Source organism: Mastigoproctus giganteus, chromosome 6 (genome assembly GCF_048544385.1).
Source record: "Mastigoproctus giganteus isolate SK-2022 chromosome 6, ASM4854438v1, whole genome shotgun sequence".
In the NCBI taxonomy this organism is placed as follows: Eukaryota; Metazoa; Arthropoda; class Arachnida; order Uropygi; family Thelyphonidae; genus Mastigoproctus; species Mastigoproctus giganteus.
The window spans coordinates 15,498,879-15,517,577 of NC_143580.1; the positions used below are offsets into that span (position 1 = coordinate 15,498,879).

Below are 18,699 nucleotides of genomic sequence, written 5' to 3' on the forward strand. Positions count from 1 at the left end.
AATACCCTGGCGTGACTGGAGAAAACTGTTCGAGATAAATTCTGATTAGAAATAAATTGTATGATCAATAAGTGGGTGTATCACCACGCAAGTTGAATAGAGAGTTGTTTATTTTATATGAGCAAAACGAAAGCTCCCGATTAAATGGGGAGAAAGAGTGTGAATATATTTAGTACTTTTTTGTGCATTCCTGCACCTTGTGCAATGTCTGATAAGATGGTGAATTATGCATGGACCAATTCTCTACACATCAGACACTCCACCCCGCTGGGCGATGACCCACAGACAGTGCCTAGGGTAAATGGGTGTTCATGGTTTTATTTTCGCCGTGTAGGTCCACCCTTTTAGCACACAAGGCAGGGCAGACATGCTTTTAACTCAGAGAATGAAAGGACTGTTGTAATTTGCACCAAAACCACGTGCAAATACAACAGTCCTTGGGTGAGGTGGTAGATGGATGATTTTAAGGCAGGTGTCAAGGACATGCCAACAATGGGAGTTGGATTTAATTTACTGCAATTTTATGCTGGCCACTTGAGGGCGCAACTACCCACCGATTTAACTTTCATGGAATGACTACGATTGTAACAGTTATAAAGGCAATTTCGGTATTTATAAAACCTGTGATTTCTCCCCTCCCCCTACATTATGTTTCCTCCATGATTCAATATTAACGCAATGCTTAATATTCCTTCCAGGTTTCTGTTTAATTATACTGTAATTATCTATTGCTTTGATCAGCCTGGGCTTAATCAATATTTCATACCCATGTATCTAAATAATAGCGATTTTTTTTCTTTTCTTTTCTTTTTCCTTTTTTTATTTTGGTCGTCCGGCCAAAAACATGAGTTTGGAGTAATTGATAATAGATAATGATCTTGCTGGCAATATAACAGAAGGGGACAAGTTCGTTTCTATAACGTTGAAACGAACCTCCAGGGCAATAAAGTAGTGGTGAACAACCTGTTTTGTTGGTGGGCAGCGTCGTGACCACAAAGGGAGAAAGATTAAGGGGAGCTAGAAGGCAACACGCTTTTTACCTGTATACACTCTATTGCGAATTTAAAAAGAGTGAGAGAGCTTATTATACATAACGTAAAATGCCAACATCGAGAACTCTATAACCCCTCATATTTCGGAATAGCTGCCCACTACGCATGTGTACAATGTATGGTCAGCAGCTCTGCACATTACATTACTTTGTAGAACCAAGCGTACACTTAGCATGGCAGACGATTAATATTAGCAGGATCTGCAGATATTTCATAAAAATTCTGTAGCAGGTACATGTCCTGCCACTAGCATATTTAATCTGTTTTACATTAAATGAACAATTCGCTTCTGGCAGAAGCTGAAGATGACGTCAGTTCCGTGACGCTTTTCGCATGACGGTTTTTCGTTACAAAATTTTTGGAATAACGCCAGTAAAAACGTTTTTAACGTCAAAAAAATAGAGAATAATACAATACTTGAAATCATTATAGGAACAAGCATGTTAGGCACAAATATTAACTTAAAACCAGTTGAGAAACTGGTTTTAAGTTTCTGAACTGGTTTTAAGTTCAGAAACTGGTTACCATACCGTCAGATTTTCCACCACTGAGAACCCAGAATTTGTAGTTTCGCTAGTGACTTAAACGTATTTTTGACGTTAAAGACGTTTTACTGGCGTTATTCCAAAAATTTGTAACGAAAAACCGTCATGCGAAAAGCGTTACGGAAGTGACGTCATCTTCAGCTTCTTCCAGAAGCTAATTATTGTAACCTGCATTGTTGCAATCATACGTGTATGATGGCAACAATAATTTATCTTCTACTGGACCAAATTTAATGAAACTTAATTTAGCTCTATACTAGAGGAAAAACTTTCAAACCTATGAAAATTTCATAAAATAATAATTTTAGGATATTACAATCTCATTACTTCATCATATGCTTTCTGTACAACTACTGATTTTGATTTGGTAGTTGTTGGCGCATCGGCTTCTGTGGCCATATTGCACCTCCCAAGGTTTTTGCAGTACTTTGATCCAAGCCCGAGGCGAGAATCGAACCCGCGACCTTTGGGTTGCCGGGCAGGTACTTTACCCACTCGGCTAGCCCGGTCGGCGTACAACTAGTGACATCTAACGTAAATACCCAGATGCAATCGAAGAAAGAATTTAGTGTGTGATATGCAAGATAAAAATTCTATTTCTTTTAATTTATTATGAAAACAGCTGATGTGTATTATTCAAACAACAGAAATCATGAAATTAAAAGGAAAATTTAGGAAAACCATTACGTTTTCTAAATACGACAGGCAAATGTTTTAAAATTCTAAAGTTGTTGAACTTAAAAACGGACTTAATTTAATGTTACCTGGAGTAGGGGTTCTTAGCCTTTTCTGGTAGTTATTTCTCTTTCAGTTATACCTTGCTACCTCACTTCCCATAATTTGTAAAAGAAATACATGGTTAGAGAATTCAATTTTTAAAAAGATCTTCTTGTTTAAAACTAAAAAACGAAATAGCAGCTTGAAAAGGAACACGTAAAAAAAAAAAAAAATGGTGTATTTTGTTAGCCCTGTTCACCTATCCTGGACTCCAATTCATCTCGCCTAGTTAGGCGAACTCTCTGGTTAAAAAAAAACAAGCCCTGACCTAGAGCTCTTTCTCTTTTCTATAATGGAGTTTAAATAGCATTTTTATATTATCATTTTAATTAATTATTTTTTTATTTATTATAAATATCTTGTGATTAATTGCGATCACTCTAAGGATAGATTATCGATCCTCATCATTACAGGAATCTTAAGATTTGCACGACAAAGAAACACAAATGGACCTTCATGATAATTTCACAATTTTCTTTCAGAATTTCAAGTAAACAGTATATCCACCATTGACTGAAGGCAGATTACATTGCTTCATTGAAGCTACGATCAATTTATCGGTGGCTGAATGCTAACTGAAGTGGTACTTAACTTCCATCTTCCAGTCGCCACAAGTGTTCTGTCCTGTTCCACAAGCGAACCATGGTTCTCATCCAGTCACGAGGATTCACTTCCCCAACCATCCAAGAACTAGGTTTACTTCCGTCTTTTAACCATTTCACGAAGTTATTCTGTTCAGTTGAAAACCACGCATTCAGACTCAACCTTTTGATGCGTAGCGCTTCAACCACACAACCTGTTATATAAATATCGTCGATCCAAAAGAATGGCACATTGTCAGAAGCAATGTACACATCCCTGATGATATCTGGGGTCACCAAGTAGCCCATCCCAGAACAATATTCGGGATAAGTAGCAAACGGATATTCGTTTGGAGTAACGGCCCATTTGCTGACCCTTAGAGGAAAAGCGCCTTCGGAAACGACGTTGCACGCGAGGATATTTGATAGCGATGATCCGAATAAGTCCATAATCACGTGTAAGACTCGGTAGATGTCAACGAACACGTCGTCATCGGCTTTCATGACAATACTGACATCTGGACAGTAGAGAGTGGTCCACATGTAGCCCATCATATGTTTGTAAGTGAGGTTTCTGTATGAATCCCAAAATGAACCTTGGACAATGTCTGCATATTGTGACGCTTCTTCATCAATTCGTTGTTGAATTCGACGTTCTTCTTCTCCGAGAAGAAACACCAGTTTAACAGTTCGATTGAAATACCTTTTCACTGATCCCCAGGTCATGCGAATAACCTTGCGATGAAAGAAGTGGTTGGAGGCGGAATGAACCAGCAGCAACAAAAAAGGAGAAGTCGGATTGCAAGTATCCTTATAGATGAAGCGGAAAGGTTTCAGATCCAACAGTTTGTTTCGCGCTGGAAGCGCCATCTGTCCACGAGAGATGTGAAACTGCGATCGGAATTCATTCACTTGTACGTTTTCCAGTCTTTCGTCCTCCATTTCGTTGAGAATGTTAGCCAATTGATGACGAAGGCTTCGGAATAAGACGAAAATAGCAGCAATGGATATCACCAGGAACGCGAACCAGAGACCTCCACATTTACGAAGTCCTCGAGGAGAGAGAATCTTGCAGCATCTCCGGGGTGACATGCCAGTGGACCCACTGAAAATAAACGAAATCATTTCAGAATTCAGTTTCAGTGTAATGGCGAAAATTACATGCAATATACAGAAGAGTCTCGAATACCCAAAGTATTCTTTACTATGGATAACTGAGCACTCGGTTAGTATTTTCTATAGGCACTACAGCAGTTATTTCAGTACAGTATTTCCAGTCTGAGCGATCAGGTACTCATTTGTTTCAAAGCCAAGTATCGCTTATAGAAATACACTACCTTACTAAAAGTATTCCGACACCAGGTTTGGAAAAACATATTTTCGCCGAACTTCATTGTGAATACAATAGACTGCAGTAGGTGGGCATTTTCCAAATAAGGTCTGTTCACATTTGTTGGTTTGACGTTAGGTTTGCGAGATGCAGTTTAACCATAAACGTGAAACTCATGCAATACAGCTTCATATGGATCGTGGAAATATTTACCGATACTGTTGTGGCCATCTGAGAATCAACTTAACGTTTTCCAGCCATCGCGGGTAGTTCAGTTGGTAGAATCTCCGTCCTTCCCACACCGGGTGGAAAAGATCTGATTTCGAGTCCAGTCGATGACGGGAGAAATGTTTACAGGCCTTTTTCGCAACGTGACTGAGTTAGTCGATCTCAGGAGAGGATAGCATGGTTTTTCCTTTTAGAAACTCGGGTTTTTCGTCCATCAAACAGAAAATCGACCAAAGAACAACGCAATTTATATACGGCGCAATATGGCATTAGTCGCTGATACGCCTAAAACTCTACAACAACAACTTCGACTTTGTGGAAGAAATTTTATATGGGGTGCGATATACCACTGTGCTCCCTGCGCAGACAGTCCAGTTTGACAGACGTTTTTAAAGAGACATGCTTTTGCTTCAAAATCAAATTGATTGTCCTGTAAATTAAGGGTCACCATTAATGATGTGGGCAAATCTATTATGCATGTCTGGAACCACATGGGTCTGTGAATCCACTTTTTCGACTGTAAATTTAATAAAATTGGAATATAGATCAAAAATTATTGATATAAATCTAGATGCCGAACTAGGGTGAGCGGTCAACAGTTAAGTGCCAAATTTCGGGGCCATGATACAAGATAAAGAATGCAAGATATTTATCTTTGTTTGTATTTTGTATTACCTATTAATATTTTTTGCAGGTCTTTCATATTTATTTATGAATAAAATATAATTACAAATGTCTTTTATAATATGTTTATTTATTTATTTATTTTTTTTTTCAATTCTCATTTACAATATAGCAAATAAGAAAAATCGAGAACCACAACTGTGGATACCATTGAATATCTATTGGACGCTGCTGTTCAAGACTATCAGGTACGTGATGTTTGCCCATCTTCACAAAATTTATGAGAACCTTGCAGATCGCTTGGAATCATGTTTTATATACTGTATAAATAAAACAATTATCACTGTGTTATAAAAAAAATATAAAATATCACTGAATTATGACCCCCTACCTAATACTTCGTAGGTCCTCCTTTTTCCCTCAGTACAGCAGCTATCCGACGTGGCATTGATTCAACAAGATGTTGGAAGCGTTCGGGAGGTATGGCCAACCAAGCTGTGTGTAATGCGGCTAGCAATACGGGTATGGAGGTGATCGATATCCAGACGCCTGATATGCCTTTCCATAGTGTCCCACAAGTACTCTATGGGAGTGATATCGGGGGAGTCCGGAGGCCAATCGATATGCTGGAAGTCAGAATTGTGTTCCTCAAACCATTCCTGCACATCAAGTGCCCGATGGCTCGGCGCATTGTCATCTTGGAAGACACCATCGTCATTCGGGAAAAAGTGTAACATAGCGGGGTGTACACAGTCAACAAGTAGTTGACGATAGCGGAGACGACTGATACGTTGTTCTACATGCACCAGGGGTTCAAGTTCCTGCCAGTGAAACATGCCCCACACCATGCAACCGCCTCCACCGGCCTGCACTTTTGATACCATGCATGATGGATGAAAAGCCTCATTGTTGACGCCAAATCCGTACGCGACCATCCACAGTGTGGAGTAAATGATGTGACTCATCCGACCAGCACACCTTCTTCCAGTCTTCTAACGTCCAACTTGCATGTTCTTTGCACCAGCCGAGTCTTTTACTCCGATGAACCTTGGTTAGGAGAGGATGCCGTAGGGGTCGTCTGCTGGTATAGCCCATACGTGTGAGCGTGCGACGCATGGTCATGCCAGATATTGTTCCGGGTTGGCCCATGTTGTATTGGGTAGTCAACTCTTCAACAGTGCTGAGCCTGTTCGCCTGTACGAGTCGTCGGACCCGGCGCTCACCTCTAAAATCAACCTTTCGCTGACCTTTGCAGTTTTGCCTTCGGGTCGTTGTTTGACCATTTTGACGCCAGTCCTAGTACACTTTAACAACGGCGGCTCTCAAACACCCCACCAGTTCAGCAGTTTGGGAAATCGAGGCACCAGCTCGTCGAGCTCCCACAATCTGTCCTTTGTCAAAGTCCGATAAATCCTTCCTTTTACCCATCACGCTCTGAATTTTACTACCTACTAAACCACTGACACTAACTCCGCACTCTCGTGGTCAACGGGTCGCATTAAGTTTTTATAGGGGTGGTCATAATTCAGTGATCACTCAGTATATATACTGTATATAAATACTGTAGTCATACGCCGTGATTCCATTTTTTTAGGTGGGAGTGTGCGATGGAGCATAAATTCAATTTGAGGAAGGGTTTATCTGTAGGACAGATGTGCGTAAATTTGCCTTCAGCCAGCAGGTGATCGATTGTGGAACAAACTCCCATCTGGTTTTGCAGAGGTGGATAGGTTGAATAAATTCAAGGATGAACTAGACAGACTGTTATAGGGAATGGTTAATGGGCTTTTTTCACTCCGTGGCTGAGTTAGTGGATCTCAGGCGTAGATAGCAAGGTTTCTTTCCCCAGAAACTAGGGTTTTTTCGTCCAGCAAAACAGGCAAATCGACCAGAGAGTACAAGCAATTTACAGACAAAATACATATATGGGTATTTTGTAATCAATTATGGGTGACCCTAATTCCTTTTTTCCTTCAAAATGTGCCGCGATCTACAATCTCAAAAATTTCATTGCACATGGTTATAAAAGTTAATCAACACATATTGAAAATTGCTGTTTATAAATTTTAAAATTAAATACAATTCAGAATTCTTATTTTAAATTCATACGTATTTAAATATTTAATTTATGTGAAGTTTGTGTCTTCATGTCATTTGCCAAGATTTCAAAATCGGGGATATACTATGATAAGGCCAACAGTAAAGAATCTTTTGCATGCAAGTCTGTAAAAAAAAAAAAAAAAAAAAGGTAAACTGCAGCCGTTATCAATCCACTGGAGGATGGAAGCCTCCTCAACAATTCATGCTGAGGGAAATGGACCATAATCTGCCACGCTGGTCCATTGCGGGTTGAGCAGTCAGAACTTGAACCCCGTCTACTCAAAGAGCGTGTGCTCTTTGAGTTGGAATGCGTTAAATATATCAAGACCTCTAGTGTGTTTGTTTTAACGAAACCATACCCAGCAGTTCTTCTCTAGTGGCAGAATCATCGAAACCCAGACGAATAAAAACGAGCAATTGAGCTGTATCACTGACGTCTGTAGATTCATCCAGTTGTAAAGAAAAGGCCACACAATTAGCAATATGAGCACCCAATTGATCGCTCACATTTATACTCATTTTTTCGTCGCATCACAGTATTTCGAGATAATTTAAGATCTTGAAGAGCACTTTTAATTTCATTTTTGTTCTTAAAATTTTCAAAAAGAGAATCTATTATTTCTAAAAATGCGTTGATGAATTGACCATCAGAAAATGGTTTGCATTTTTTTGCAAGATGACTCACTTTAAATGATGCTTTAAATGAGAGAGAGAGAGTGTGTGTCAAAAGTAAAAGGGAATCACCAAGAAAGAGAAGAATGATGATATCCAACTCAGGACTCTGGGTGTGCCAAGCCCACACTCACCAGATGTGAGCCCCTGGGATTAATTAAGTAAGCTAAATAAGAATTCGACGCATACACCATGACTATGCTCTCCAAAAAGTAACTGCGTGAATTTTCACTAGACAAGCGTAGACGGCTGCGCGGCGACAAGAGTGGTAATTCAAATGATGATGCAACATTTATGTACAAAGACCATATGAATAGTCACGTAGTTCAACGAATTTGTAATAAGCGTATGCAGCGGGGCGCATAATAATAATAACATTTAGATTTTGACTAATCTATTTTTTATATAATTTAAAATTCGTCGTGATCGAACGAAATTAAAGCCGCGATCGACTTCTTGGCCACCCCTGGTTTAGGCTATACTGGTTTTGTTTTCGTAGAAAGGCTCTCTTTAGTTAAGCTTCACTGTTCCTCAGTTAACGACAGACTACAAACCAAGGTTCACAGAGAAATGTTTCCGAACACCATTCAGCGGACGCTCTTGCGGATAGGCCTACCCAGTAAGAGACCTGTTTATGTGTCCATGTTGACCGACCGTCAATGACACTTCCGCCTGCATTGGGTACTGGAACACCGTCCTGGACTGAAAAAGAGTCGCCCTGGTCTGATGAACCAAGGTTCCAGCTCCATCATGCCAATGGACAGATGCGTCTTTGACGGCGAGCAGGTGAACAACTGCAACCAGTTTGCACGGTTGGACGAAAACAGTCCGGCTTTGGTGATATCATGATTTGGGATTTGTTCATTGACATCACTAGTCCCATCATCTTCATTAAACATATTCTCACCGCCAGATCCTACCTCGGATTAAGTTTTGGCTTATATGGTGGTGACCATATATCAAGATAGTGCTGTATCTTCAAACAAGACAACGTCCAGTTTCACAAGGCCCACATTGTGCAGTAGTTCGAGGATCAAATTCCCCCATTAGTCCCATCGAAAATTTGGGGGATTTGATGGAACGCAGCATCGCCAGTCCACGCCAGTACCTCTCTCTCTCTCTCTCTCTCCATTGCCGAACTCTGCGACGTCCTTCTGTCCAGCTGGTTCAGGATACCTGAGAACATCTTTTGCGCATCGTGGAGTTGATACCACGTCGTATGCACGCAATTATCACGGCGAAAGGCAGCCCAGAACGCTCTAAGGTAGGTGGTCATAATGTTTTGGCGCATGTAGTCTTTAATTTCCAGCATGCAACAGAAATAGATAACATATCCAAAGGAAATGTTGCCATTTCTGCGCAGGATGGGACAAAGCTGAACCCGTCAATGAAGACTCTTCAACCCTCAGCACAAAAAGCTGGTGCGTGGAAAGAAAAAAAATGAAACTGAAAAAATATATTACATTCAAGGCAGTATTAAGATACAATATGGAAGTGACTGTGTCTAGGCGCCAGATGTCTGGGAGCGGCAAAAAGGGATTGGCACTTTTCACTCTGCTGTAGTTCGCCACTCTCTTCTGAGAGTGGCTAACTACAGCAGAGATTGAAGAAACCTTCAGAAAATCCTTCTCTCGTCTACAGGTATCGAACCCAACCCTCTCCAAACGACTGACAAGGGACGAAACCATTATACTATCACGGGGACTCCGTTCATCTTGGAGGAACGGAAGGCATTTTTTGTTTGTATCTGTGCACTTGTCCTGAAACTTTTAGTGTGCCATGTACAGGGACAAGCCCTAACTAACAATGTAGATGCACACAAGATTTATAGTGCAGTGATAGTACAGGCACAATTGAAAAGATTAAGACACACGATAACCATTTATAGTTTTGGAATAGGCTTCCGAAACCATTACTTTTCCTTTAACGTTTCTCTTTTTCCAGGATTCTATCAAAAATAGTGACTGTTTTTTATCGAAATTTACTTTTCCCGAAATTAAGTAAAAGTTTCACAGTAATCTCAATGAACTAATGCGCAATACAACATAATAATTAAGCAGCATTGCGCAGTAGTATAGAGATATTATCTATATTGCGCATAATCACTGATATCGTCCCAACCTTCTTTAAATCTTTCAAAAATTCTTGTTCTAGATATAAGCTCATCCTTTTGAAATGAGTTTCACACATCTGCATCGCTTTCAAACTTCTCCAATTTCACGCAAGAATAGATATTACTTTTATCGTTCCAAAAAAAAAAAAAAAAAAAAACGATTATTCATAGTTAATCTCCCTCTTTTCCCCAGGGACCTCATCCATAAACATCACAATGGACCACTGCTCTTGGATTCAACTGATGATATCACATTCCGATATCACGGATTCAAATCATGATCATCTTGCGTCTGCTAAGATATCGTCTGGTAATTAGAACTACCAAACGATATCTTCTGCCGTTTGGTTATTAGAGCTACATATCCTCCTCTGATAAGAAACCAGGATGCGATGTTCTGCAAAAAATTATTTTTGCCAACGGTTTCTGCCAAATTTGGAAAAAATTAGCAAACTATTTTTCATATATATGGTAAGGATAATGATTGAAAAAGGAAAATGTAACTAATTCAAATATTTTAATCCTAATTATAAGTGCTATCTGAAGTCGCTGAGCTAAGGTTTTTTTGTTGTTGTTTATTAATAATTATTTTAAAGTCTCTTTCGTAATCTCCAATGTAATTTTAGTATTATGAGAATGTAAAAAGTTCAATGTACTTTTCCCTCTTTCCTAACATCGTTAAAAGAATTCTTTTTCGAATAATTATAAGAAGCAGTCGGCACATTTATAATTAAGTTTCCCGACGTAGGTTTGAGATGACTGACAGCAGTATTTCAAGATGAAAATTGTTGACACATAATAGAATAGAATTATCATACTCTCCTTGGTCGCCCGATGACTTAGGTTCCAGTCAGAATACAAATGAATACAAAGACACGTATAGTGACATGTAAATTGTACAGGCACGTTGGAAAGGTGGGAGTGGGTTATTTGACCAGGAATGTTGCAGAAACCTAAGTTATTCGATTTTAATGGGATGTAACAGAAAATTGCGAATGATTTAAAGATGTCCATTGAGTTAATGAAAAACATTATTAACAACTTTCTATACAACTGATGAACACTAGTCAGTTCACCTACAATCGATATTAAAACGTAAAATCACGTCAGCTTTAACAAAACTGGTAGAACAGTTTATTTTCTCTACTTTAAATGCCACTTAGGAGATCACGACAGAAATGGTGCACCGCATGTACGCTGCATAGGGACACCGAGAGCCAGCATGGGCTCCGGGTAAAAGAACCTTATCGAGCCGACCCGCCTTTTTCCATAGGGAGCCTGGACCATCCACAATATCCGGTCCCGCAGCAGCTGACCCACCTTCATCCTACCACACCCTCTCGAAGATTCTGATGCCATTCGCTGTTCCTATGATACACCATGAACCAGCTAGCTACAATGAAGACTGCTATTTATGTCTTTGATTTTTTTTTTTTTTAGATTTTAGCAGATGCAGCATCGATAAAACAGAATATCCAAAATTTGTTTGGGCAATAAAGCCAGTCCAACATGGTGGTCTTATTAAACCTTTACCACCAATCGGGGGAAACTCCCCATTCCGATGAATAAGAAGAGAACCCAACGGAAGATCCAAATTAATTTCTAGAGATATCAAAGTACCACACCTAATTGAAAAAAGTGAGCTTAATAAACGCTTGGCGATTAATATCAATATCCATGAATATATCCTGTTTTGCTGATGATAGCACGTTACATTCCATCTTGCTCTGCACAAATAGCTTCAACTTCTTGAATACCCCTTACCAATTTCTTAAATGCAGATCTGCATTCTCTAATGGAGCAAAAAAAAAAAAAAACTCTTGGCATAAGCACATTGCCTCTTCTACATCATTTTTTTTTTTTTTTTTTTTTTTTTTTGCCTTTTGGCGTTTCCTCTTCTTCTAAACAGCTATTGAATCTATATAAATCTTTAATCTGCCCTATCACAGAATATTATTCTATGGTAGGGCAGATTGTAGGTGGTATTTCCAAAACTTCTCTTAAGATACTAGACCTTATTCAAAGAGGAAAGTCAGGTTAATTAGCGACTCGTCTCTAACGAAATCTCACCACTTTCTATATCATAGATGTTTAGTTTCTGCATGCCTTTTCAATAGATACTTCCATGAGCTCTATTCTTTTGAACTGGCATCTGTAATTCCCCAACTTTCGTCAGACCAGTTCGAACACATGCCTCAACCAGTCAGCATTTTAATTGTCCAACTACCAACTACAAACTCGAAGAAGTAACTTTTTCTCATTTATCCCTCGTAGCAGTTTTGTCAAAAGTGGCTTACTGTTTTGTAAACGTGGATTTTATACATGTTAACAAAACCAGTTAAATCTGATAACTTGTGTTGGTATTCATTTTATTCTGACCGTGCACCGTATATCAACAAATAAAAATACCAGTTCTTTATCAAGTAGCGCGGGAAAAGTTGTAGAACTACTGGAGACCGATGTACATCATTAAAAAATGCAATAGGAATGCCAAAGAAGAAAAGTCTTATCATAATGGGATGTGTCGTCAAGGTTGAAATCTCTGCCTACAGTGTTAATGCGAAGGTCTGCTACTAGTAAGTGAAACTATCCAGCATAACATCCCTAACTGGTGGAAGAATATATACGAGTTCAACCAAAGTGCCTCCGTAGGAGTATAATGGTCATTACTTACCACCTATTTAGAACAGTTTCAATTTCGTTGACAACAAGAGCTTGTGATTTTTTGAAGTTGGCTTGAGTTACATGGAAATTGAAGACTGAAAACCATAGAAAACTGAACAGTTGTTCAGTTTTGTTTCCTTATTTTTCATTCTATAATGAACAAATCGACCTTGGAACCACACAACTTACATATCCCACACAAAGTTTACGTCGTGAATTGCTTCGACGCCAATTCAAAACAGCAATACAGGGCTTTTAAGCAAACCCTCGATGGTGTCACAGTGGATTTCACAGTCGTCCTCCCCACATCGGGTAGAAAAAGCAGGGGTTTGAATTCCGTTAGCGAAGCGAGGAATTTTTATGGGCTTTCTTCATACAGGGACTGAGTTAGCCGGACTCGGGAGAGAGTTTCACGTGTTTTTTTTTTTTTTTTTTTTTTCGGAAACTCGTATTTTTCGTCCAGCAAACAGACAAATCGGCCACAGAATATACGCAATTTACAGACACAACATACTGCGCCTCATAGCCTTAGTTGGCTTGGCACTTAACATAGACACGCACACGCATCTTTAAACAAAAGATAATCAAATATTCAACTCATAATTCTAATGCGCTTCTTTTAGAAATTCTAAATTCGCTTCCAAGTCACTTTTAGAAACAATTTTTTACACTGATGGCATACCATATTGCCCTTGAGGGAAGCACAGTTGGTAGAATCCCTTCTTCCCACACCGCGTGGAAAAGACCTGAGGTCGAGTCCTGTCGATGACGGCAGGAATTTTTATGGGCCTTTTTCACAACGTGGCTGAATTAGTCGGTCTCAAGCGAGGGTAGCATGGATTTTTCTCCCGGAAACTGGCGTTTTTCGTCCAGTAAACAGAAAATCGACCTCAGAATACACGCAATTTAAAGACAATATACAAGAAGCAATGTGGCCTTAGTTGCTGACGCTCCTAAAACCCAACAACAACAACAACCATACTCCTATTTTGAGAATTTTCAGGACCAGAATTCAAAAATTTCTCTCCATTGAATTTCAGATACTGAAATGAATTGGTAATAAATAGGGAAAAACCCAAATAAAGATAAATACGTCTGGATACCCGTTTTGCTCATTGCTCAAAATCGGAGCTCTTATTGAGTCTTATTTTCAGCAATATTTGAAGCTACGTTTATTGAATCTTCACAATAAAACTTGGTTATTATGTTTTCTTGTATTCATGTAAATACGCTATGTTTACATCTATGCTCCCATCTTAACGGCTGCAGTAGTCCACTGGTTACGAAAGCATGCAACCCTTCTCTTAGACCGACTAACTCAGCCACCTGGTGAAGAAACATCCAAAAAAAATTAAAAATTCCTGGCGTCATTGAGAAGACTCGAATCCGGGCCGTTTTCAGCCCCTGTAGTGTACATATACCGTGCTACAGCGAAGAGAGTTAATTTAAGACAGTTAAAAATAAGTGTTATGAACAGAACAGAAATAAACAAAACAAAAAAAAAAAAAAATCAGTAATAATAAAGAAGAAAGCTTTAATTAAACTTTACTTATATATAACAAACATAAATAATAATAATTAGAATATAATTTCTAGCTTAGGAGAAAGGGGAAGAACACCAAAGATATACTGGAAACTCGCCATTGTGGAACTTTTTGTTTTTAATTAAAAGAAGTTATAAAATATTAAAATTTGAGCTATTCTTACAAAGCTGTGTAAATTAAACTTTACTAATAAATTAACAAAATAAACTGAAAGATGGCGATCATTTACCACCTTTTGCATTATTATAATCGATTTTTCTCCCTTCTCTCTTACATAATAAATACAGCAAAAGCATTAAAAATCTGGAAATTGTATATACATGATGGCAGCTGTTTTACTGTGTCCATTATGGATGAGTTACTCCTTTCAATGAATTATGCATGTTTATATTCAAATTACAGTCATTACAACTGCATTATCTGTCGTAAAATAGTTTTTTTATTTTTCTATGCAAACTTATAGTTATAATACAGTAGATTTACTGAAGCGATACAAAGAAAACAGAGTTAAAGCGAATTCAGTAAATTCATCCTTTAGACAAGGAGTAACCACCCGATCAGAAAAATTATGCTGAATTTTTAATAAGTAAAGCAAACTAAATAAATTAAATTATACTTACTGCAATAAGTACGGATATCCTTAAAGTTAATGAAAGGTATAATAAATACGATTCTCCTATGACAAAAGTGAAGGAGGAGTGCAATCCAGTTGCACCAGCTTCACTTACAACATCCTTTGCTCATATTCGGTATAACGCACTTTCCCTATTGCGGAAAGATGCAAGTGACCTAAGAATTCGCTCTCAGACACTTAAATTATCTAAGGATAGTAGAAGGATTGCGTGATAGCAAGGCTCACTCTCATTGGCCTTGCCTGTAGATCAAATTGGTGGTAGGCGGGCCAGAACCTTCAATATGGCTGGTAAATTACAGTAGGAGTCACGGACACCTCTTTCTCCTCTCCCCCCCCCTTTTGGTTTATCATTTTTGATGTTGTTTTGCATTATTAGTTGAGGTAAGAATGTGATGTGCACACTTGAGCGACCGACCCAGCAACATTTTATAAGTTTATTCTCCGAAATCGATGTCATTGTCTTTAATTTGGCCTGCAGCAAAATCTTAGAATGAAGAATACAATGAAAGATGCCATAAGAATATAAAATATTAGCACAAACGTTTAAAAAAAAAGTCATTTAATTAAAATACATTATTCACGTTATTAGAAGTAAATCAAAGATATTTTTTTGGAATATTTCACTGGGTTTATATTTTAAAAAGAAGGGAAATGAATGACTAATTAGTATTCATACCGTTATTGTTTACACCGACATTACACAACGCTTGGCAAACTTCCAACTATTAATACAACAACGCCACCAAAGCTTTTTATGAAACGTTTCTAGTAATTTATAATAAATAAATAAATATAAAAGAAATTCGATAGATAAAATAATATTGATGAAAAATCTATATGCTAGACCATGTGTGGGTTATTAAACTTCTTCACTAATTTTGCTTGATATTAAAGCAGTTCCGTCCTTTCATAATAACGTATTTTAATGAGTTCCTTTATGGAAATGAGATTAATTATGAACGATCACGATTTTCTTAGTGTTATTAGGCGCTAGGGAGATAGTCTAAGAGGAGGGAGAGCACTTTCCTGTTTGTAATGGGCTCTGTTCATCGACTCTCTCGATGTCATTTGTTGTCATTAGGAAGCTAAAAGCAGAGGTTTATTATGCCTGCCAGCCTTCTAAACGTCATCTGAAAGCAATACGACCTTCCGACAATTTAAAGCTTAAATAGAAGTCATTGTATGCGACGATTAACTTTCAAGTAAGAGGAGGAAAAAAACAAACCGATTTTTCAATACGGCTTCAATTATTCTTTCGTAATCCGTAAATCAATTATAACATTTAACTAATTTAAACTTCTTGTAACAAGGATTATGGCATGAGAATTTTAATGCGCTCATTTCTGTGTGAGGAGCAGGGCTCCCACTCCTGGGTTTTTCCACCCAGATCTGGGTTTTTTGATTGTCATCTGGGTTGATAGGTTTTTTTCACAAAAATATCTCATTATCTGGGTTTTTTCGGTAATTTTTAATTTTAAGTCAAAATTTATTTTTATTTCTTGTAAATACAATAAAATTTAATACATTTAATAACAGTTTACAATTTTCTTAATTTTATATTCTAACAATACTGATCATAATTTGTAATATCTCAAGTGCTTGTACAAAATACTACAAATGTGAAAGGATTTCAAAGTTTTCACAGGGTTCTACACTATGAAATTACGCTTACATGTTCATATATGTAAGCATACATGATCGTGTTACTAACATGTATGCGCAGCCTATTGAGCAGGTGGAAGGCGGTCTTTACTACACAGTCTTTCGTGATCGTTCGTGGTATTATCGCATTATTCGGTGTGATTTTTACATTTATGCAATGTACTACATACAGTGATATAATAAATTTAAATTGTAGTGACTATTTCTATTTTATGTTAATGGATTAGTGATTTATTTTTTATTTTATAGAACATTTTAAAATAACTAAATGCACAAGGCATAATACATATTTTTTTTTAAACATTTTTTTTTTTTGTTAAACAAGGCATAATTTTTTTTTTTTTTTTTTTTGGCTGGTGCAGCATAAGCCATAGGCTTTCTTGCGCCATGCGGCCATTACTAATACTAATACTAATACATTAAGAGTTTAGTATCTATATAATATCGGTGTGTAGATACACCATAGACAACTCTTAAGAAACTACAAAGTAGTTGTTGTGGGCATCATTTGCTCTTTCTCATATTGTGCTCTGCCTTCACGACGAGTTGCCATGATATTGCACTACCTCGAATAAGTAACGCTTCACTAATAGAGAAGACTATTGTTACTTATTCTCAGTGATGCCCACAACAACTACTTTGTAGTTTCTTAAGAGTTGTCTATGGTGTATCTACACACCGATATTATATAGATACTAAACTCTTAATGTATTATGCCTTGCGCATTTAGTTATTTTAAATATTGCCATATACACCTTTTGGCATCTCTCATATTGTGTGATTATCTTCACAACTGGGTCGTCATGTCTGCAATACCAGGGTACCTACCCACCCACCGAAGAAGGGCCAAATAGCCCTGAAACGGTGCCGCAAGGGGGAGCCTGATGATGTCCGGAGTTTCCGAGAATAGGTAACAACAGCCTTCTCCATGATGATGTCCGGAGTTTCCGAGAATAGGTAACAACAGCCTTCTCCACTGGGGAAGCGTTGCCTATTCGATGAGTTTTTGAGTGGTGTGAGTTGAAGGAGTTATTGTCCCTTTCATTCTTCTACACCGTTTCTTTTCCTCTTCCACTCCTACTATAACTTTCCCTCTACTTTTTGCTTTTCTAAGTCTAATAGGGACAAGTGGATATTCGAGTAGATATTCACATACATACATAAATAGCCTTGAAACATGTCTGGGTGGTGGTGCTCACTGAGAATAAATAACAATAGTCTTCTCTATTAGTGAAGTGTTACTTATTCGAGGTAGTGCAATATCATGGCAACTCGTCGTGAAGGCAGAGCACAATATGAGAAAGAGCAAATGATGCCCACAACAACTACTTTGTAGTTTCTTAAGAGTTGTCTATGGTGTATCTACACACCGATATTATATAGAACATTTTAATAAGATAACTGCTAATTAGCCATACCCACAATGTCTGAAACTTGTTCCCCACAGAGAAAGATGAGTAAATGGTGGTATACTCAAAATTTTAGAAATGGTTAGAAGATCCGGAATTAAAGGATTGGTTGAAAGAAGACAGTAATGAAAAAGGTGCGTCTTACTGTATTTGTTGTGAAATGAAATTAAAGAATGCCAATAAATCGATGTTACTAGCGCATAAAAATACAGTTAAACATAAAAAAAGTGCAAATATTGCTAAGACAAGTTCAACGTTAGACACGTTCTTCACAAAACGTAAACCTACGGAGAATGAAGAAGTAGCAAAGGCAGAGTTAACAATTGCTGCACTCATTTCTGAGCATAATATTCCATTTGCGCAATGTGATCACCTTATAGAAGCATGTGAGAAAGCATTTCATGATAGCAATATTGCGAAACAAGTTCAGATGAAGGCGACTAAAGTCTCTTATCTTATACAAGATGGCGCAGCCTATCATGAAAAAATATACATTTCTAACATATGCAGAAACAACAAGTTTTCAATGATAATATTTGAAAGTACAGATTTATCTTTATCGCAAGTTCTAGCTGTTGTTGTTAGATATTTTGATATTCAAAAACTTGATGTTGTAGATGTGTTACTTGACACTGTTTGTGTCGAAAATGGTACTTCAGAAGGGCTTTATCAAGCTGTAAAAAATCTTTTCATAGAAAAAAACATTCAAATAAGTAATCTCGTTGGCTTTGGAAGTGATAATTGTGCCACTATGATGGGTACTA

The 18,699-nt window shown here is 37.8% G+C and overlaps 1 protein-coding gene across 1 annotated transcript; it reads right to left on the reverse strand.

The window, feature by feature from the left end:
- Positions 1 to 2,772: 2,772 nt before the first annotated feature.
- Positions 2,773 to 14,989, reverse strand: LOC150084003 (beta-1,3-galactosyltransferase 5-like). Its single transcript, XM_090374979.1, has 2 exons — positions 14,851 to 14,989; positions 2,773 to 4,060 (listed from the first exon to the last, which is right to left on the reverse strand). Exon 2 carries the CDS (start codon positions 4,045 to 4,047, stop codon positions 2,962 to 2,964), a length of 1,086 nt encoding a protein of 361 aa, XP_090231105.1. The 5' UTR covers positions 4,048 to 4,060; positions 14,851 to 14,989; the 3' UTR covers positions 2,773 to 2,961.
- Between the last annotated feature and the right edge of the window lie 3,710 nt (positions 14,990 to 18,699).

What these genes read in the sequence shown, in the direction of transcription:
- LOC150084003 (XM_090374979.1), bottom strand. Translation starts at nt 4,047, where the DNA reads ATGTCACCCCGGAGATGCTGCAAGATTCTCTCTCCTCGAGGACTTCGT.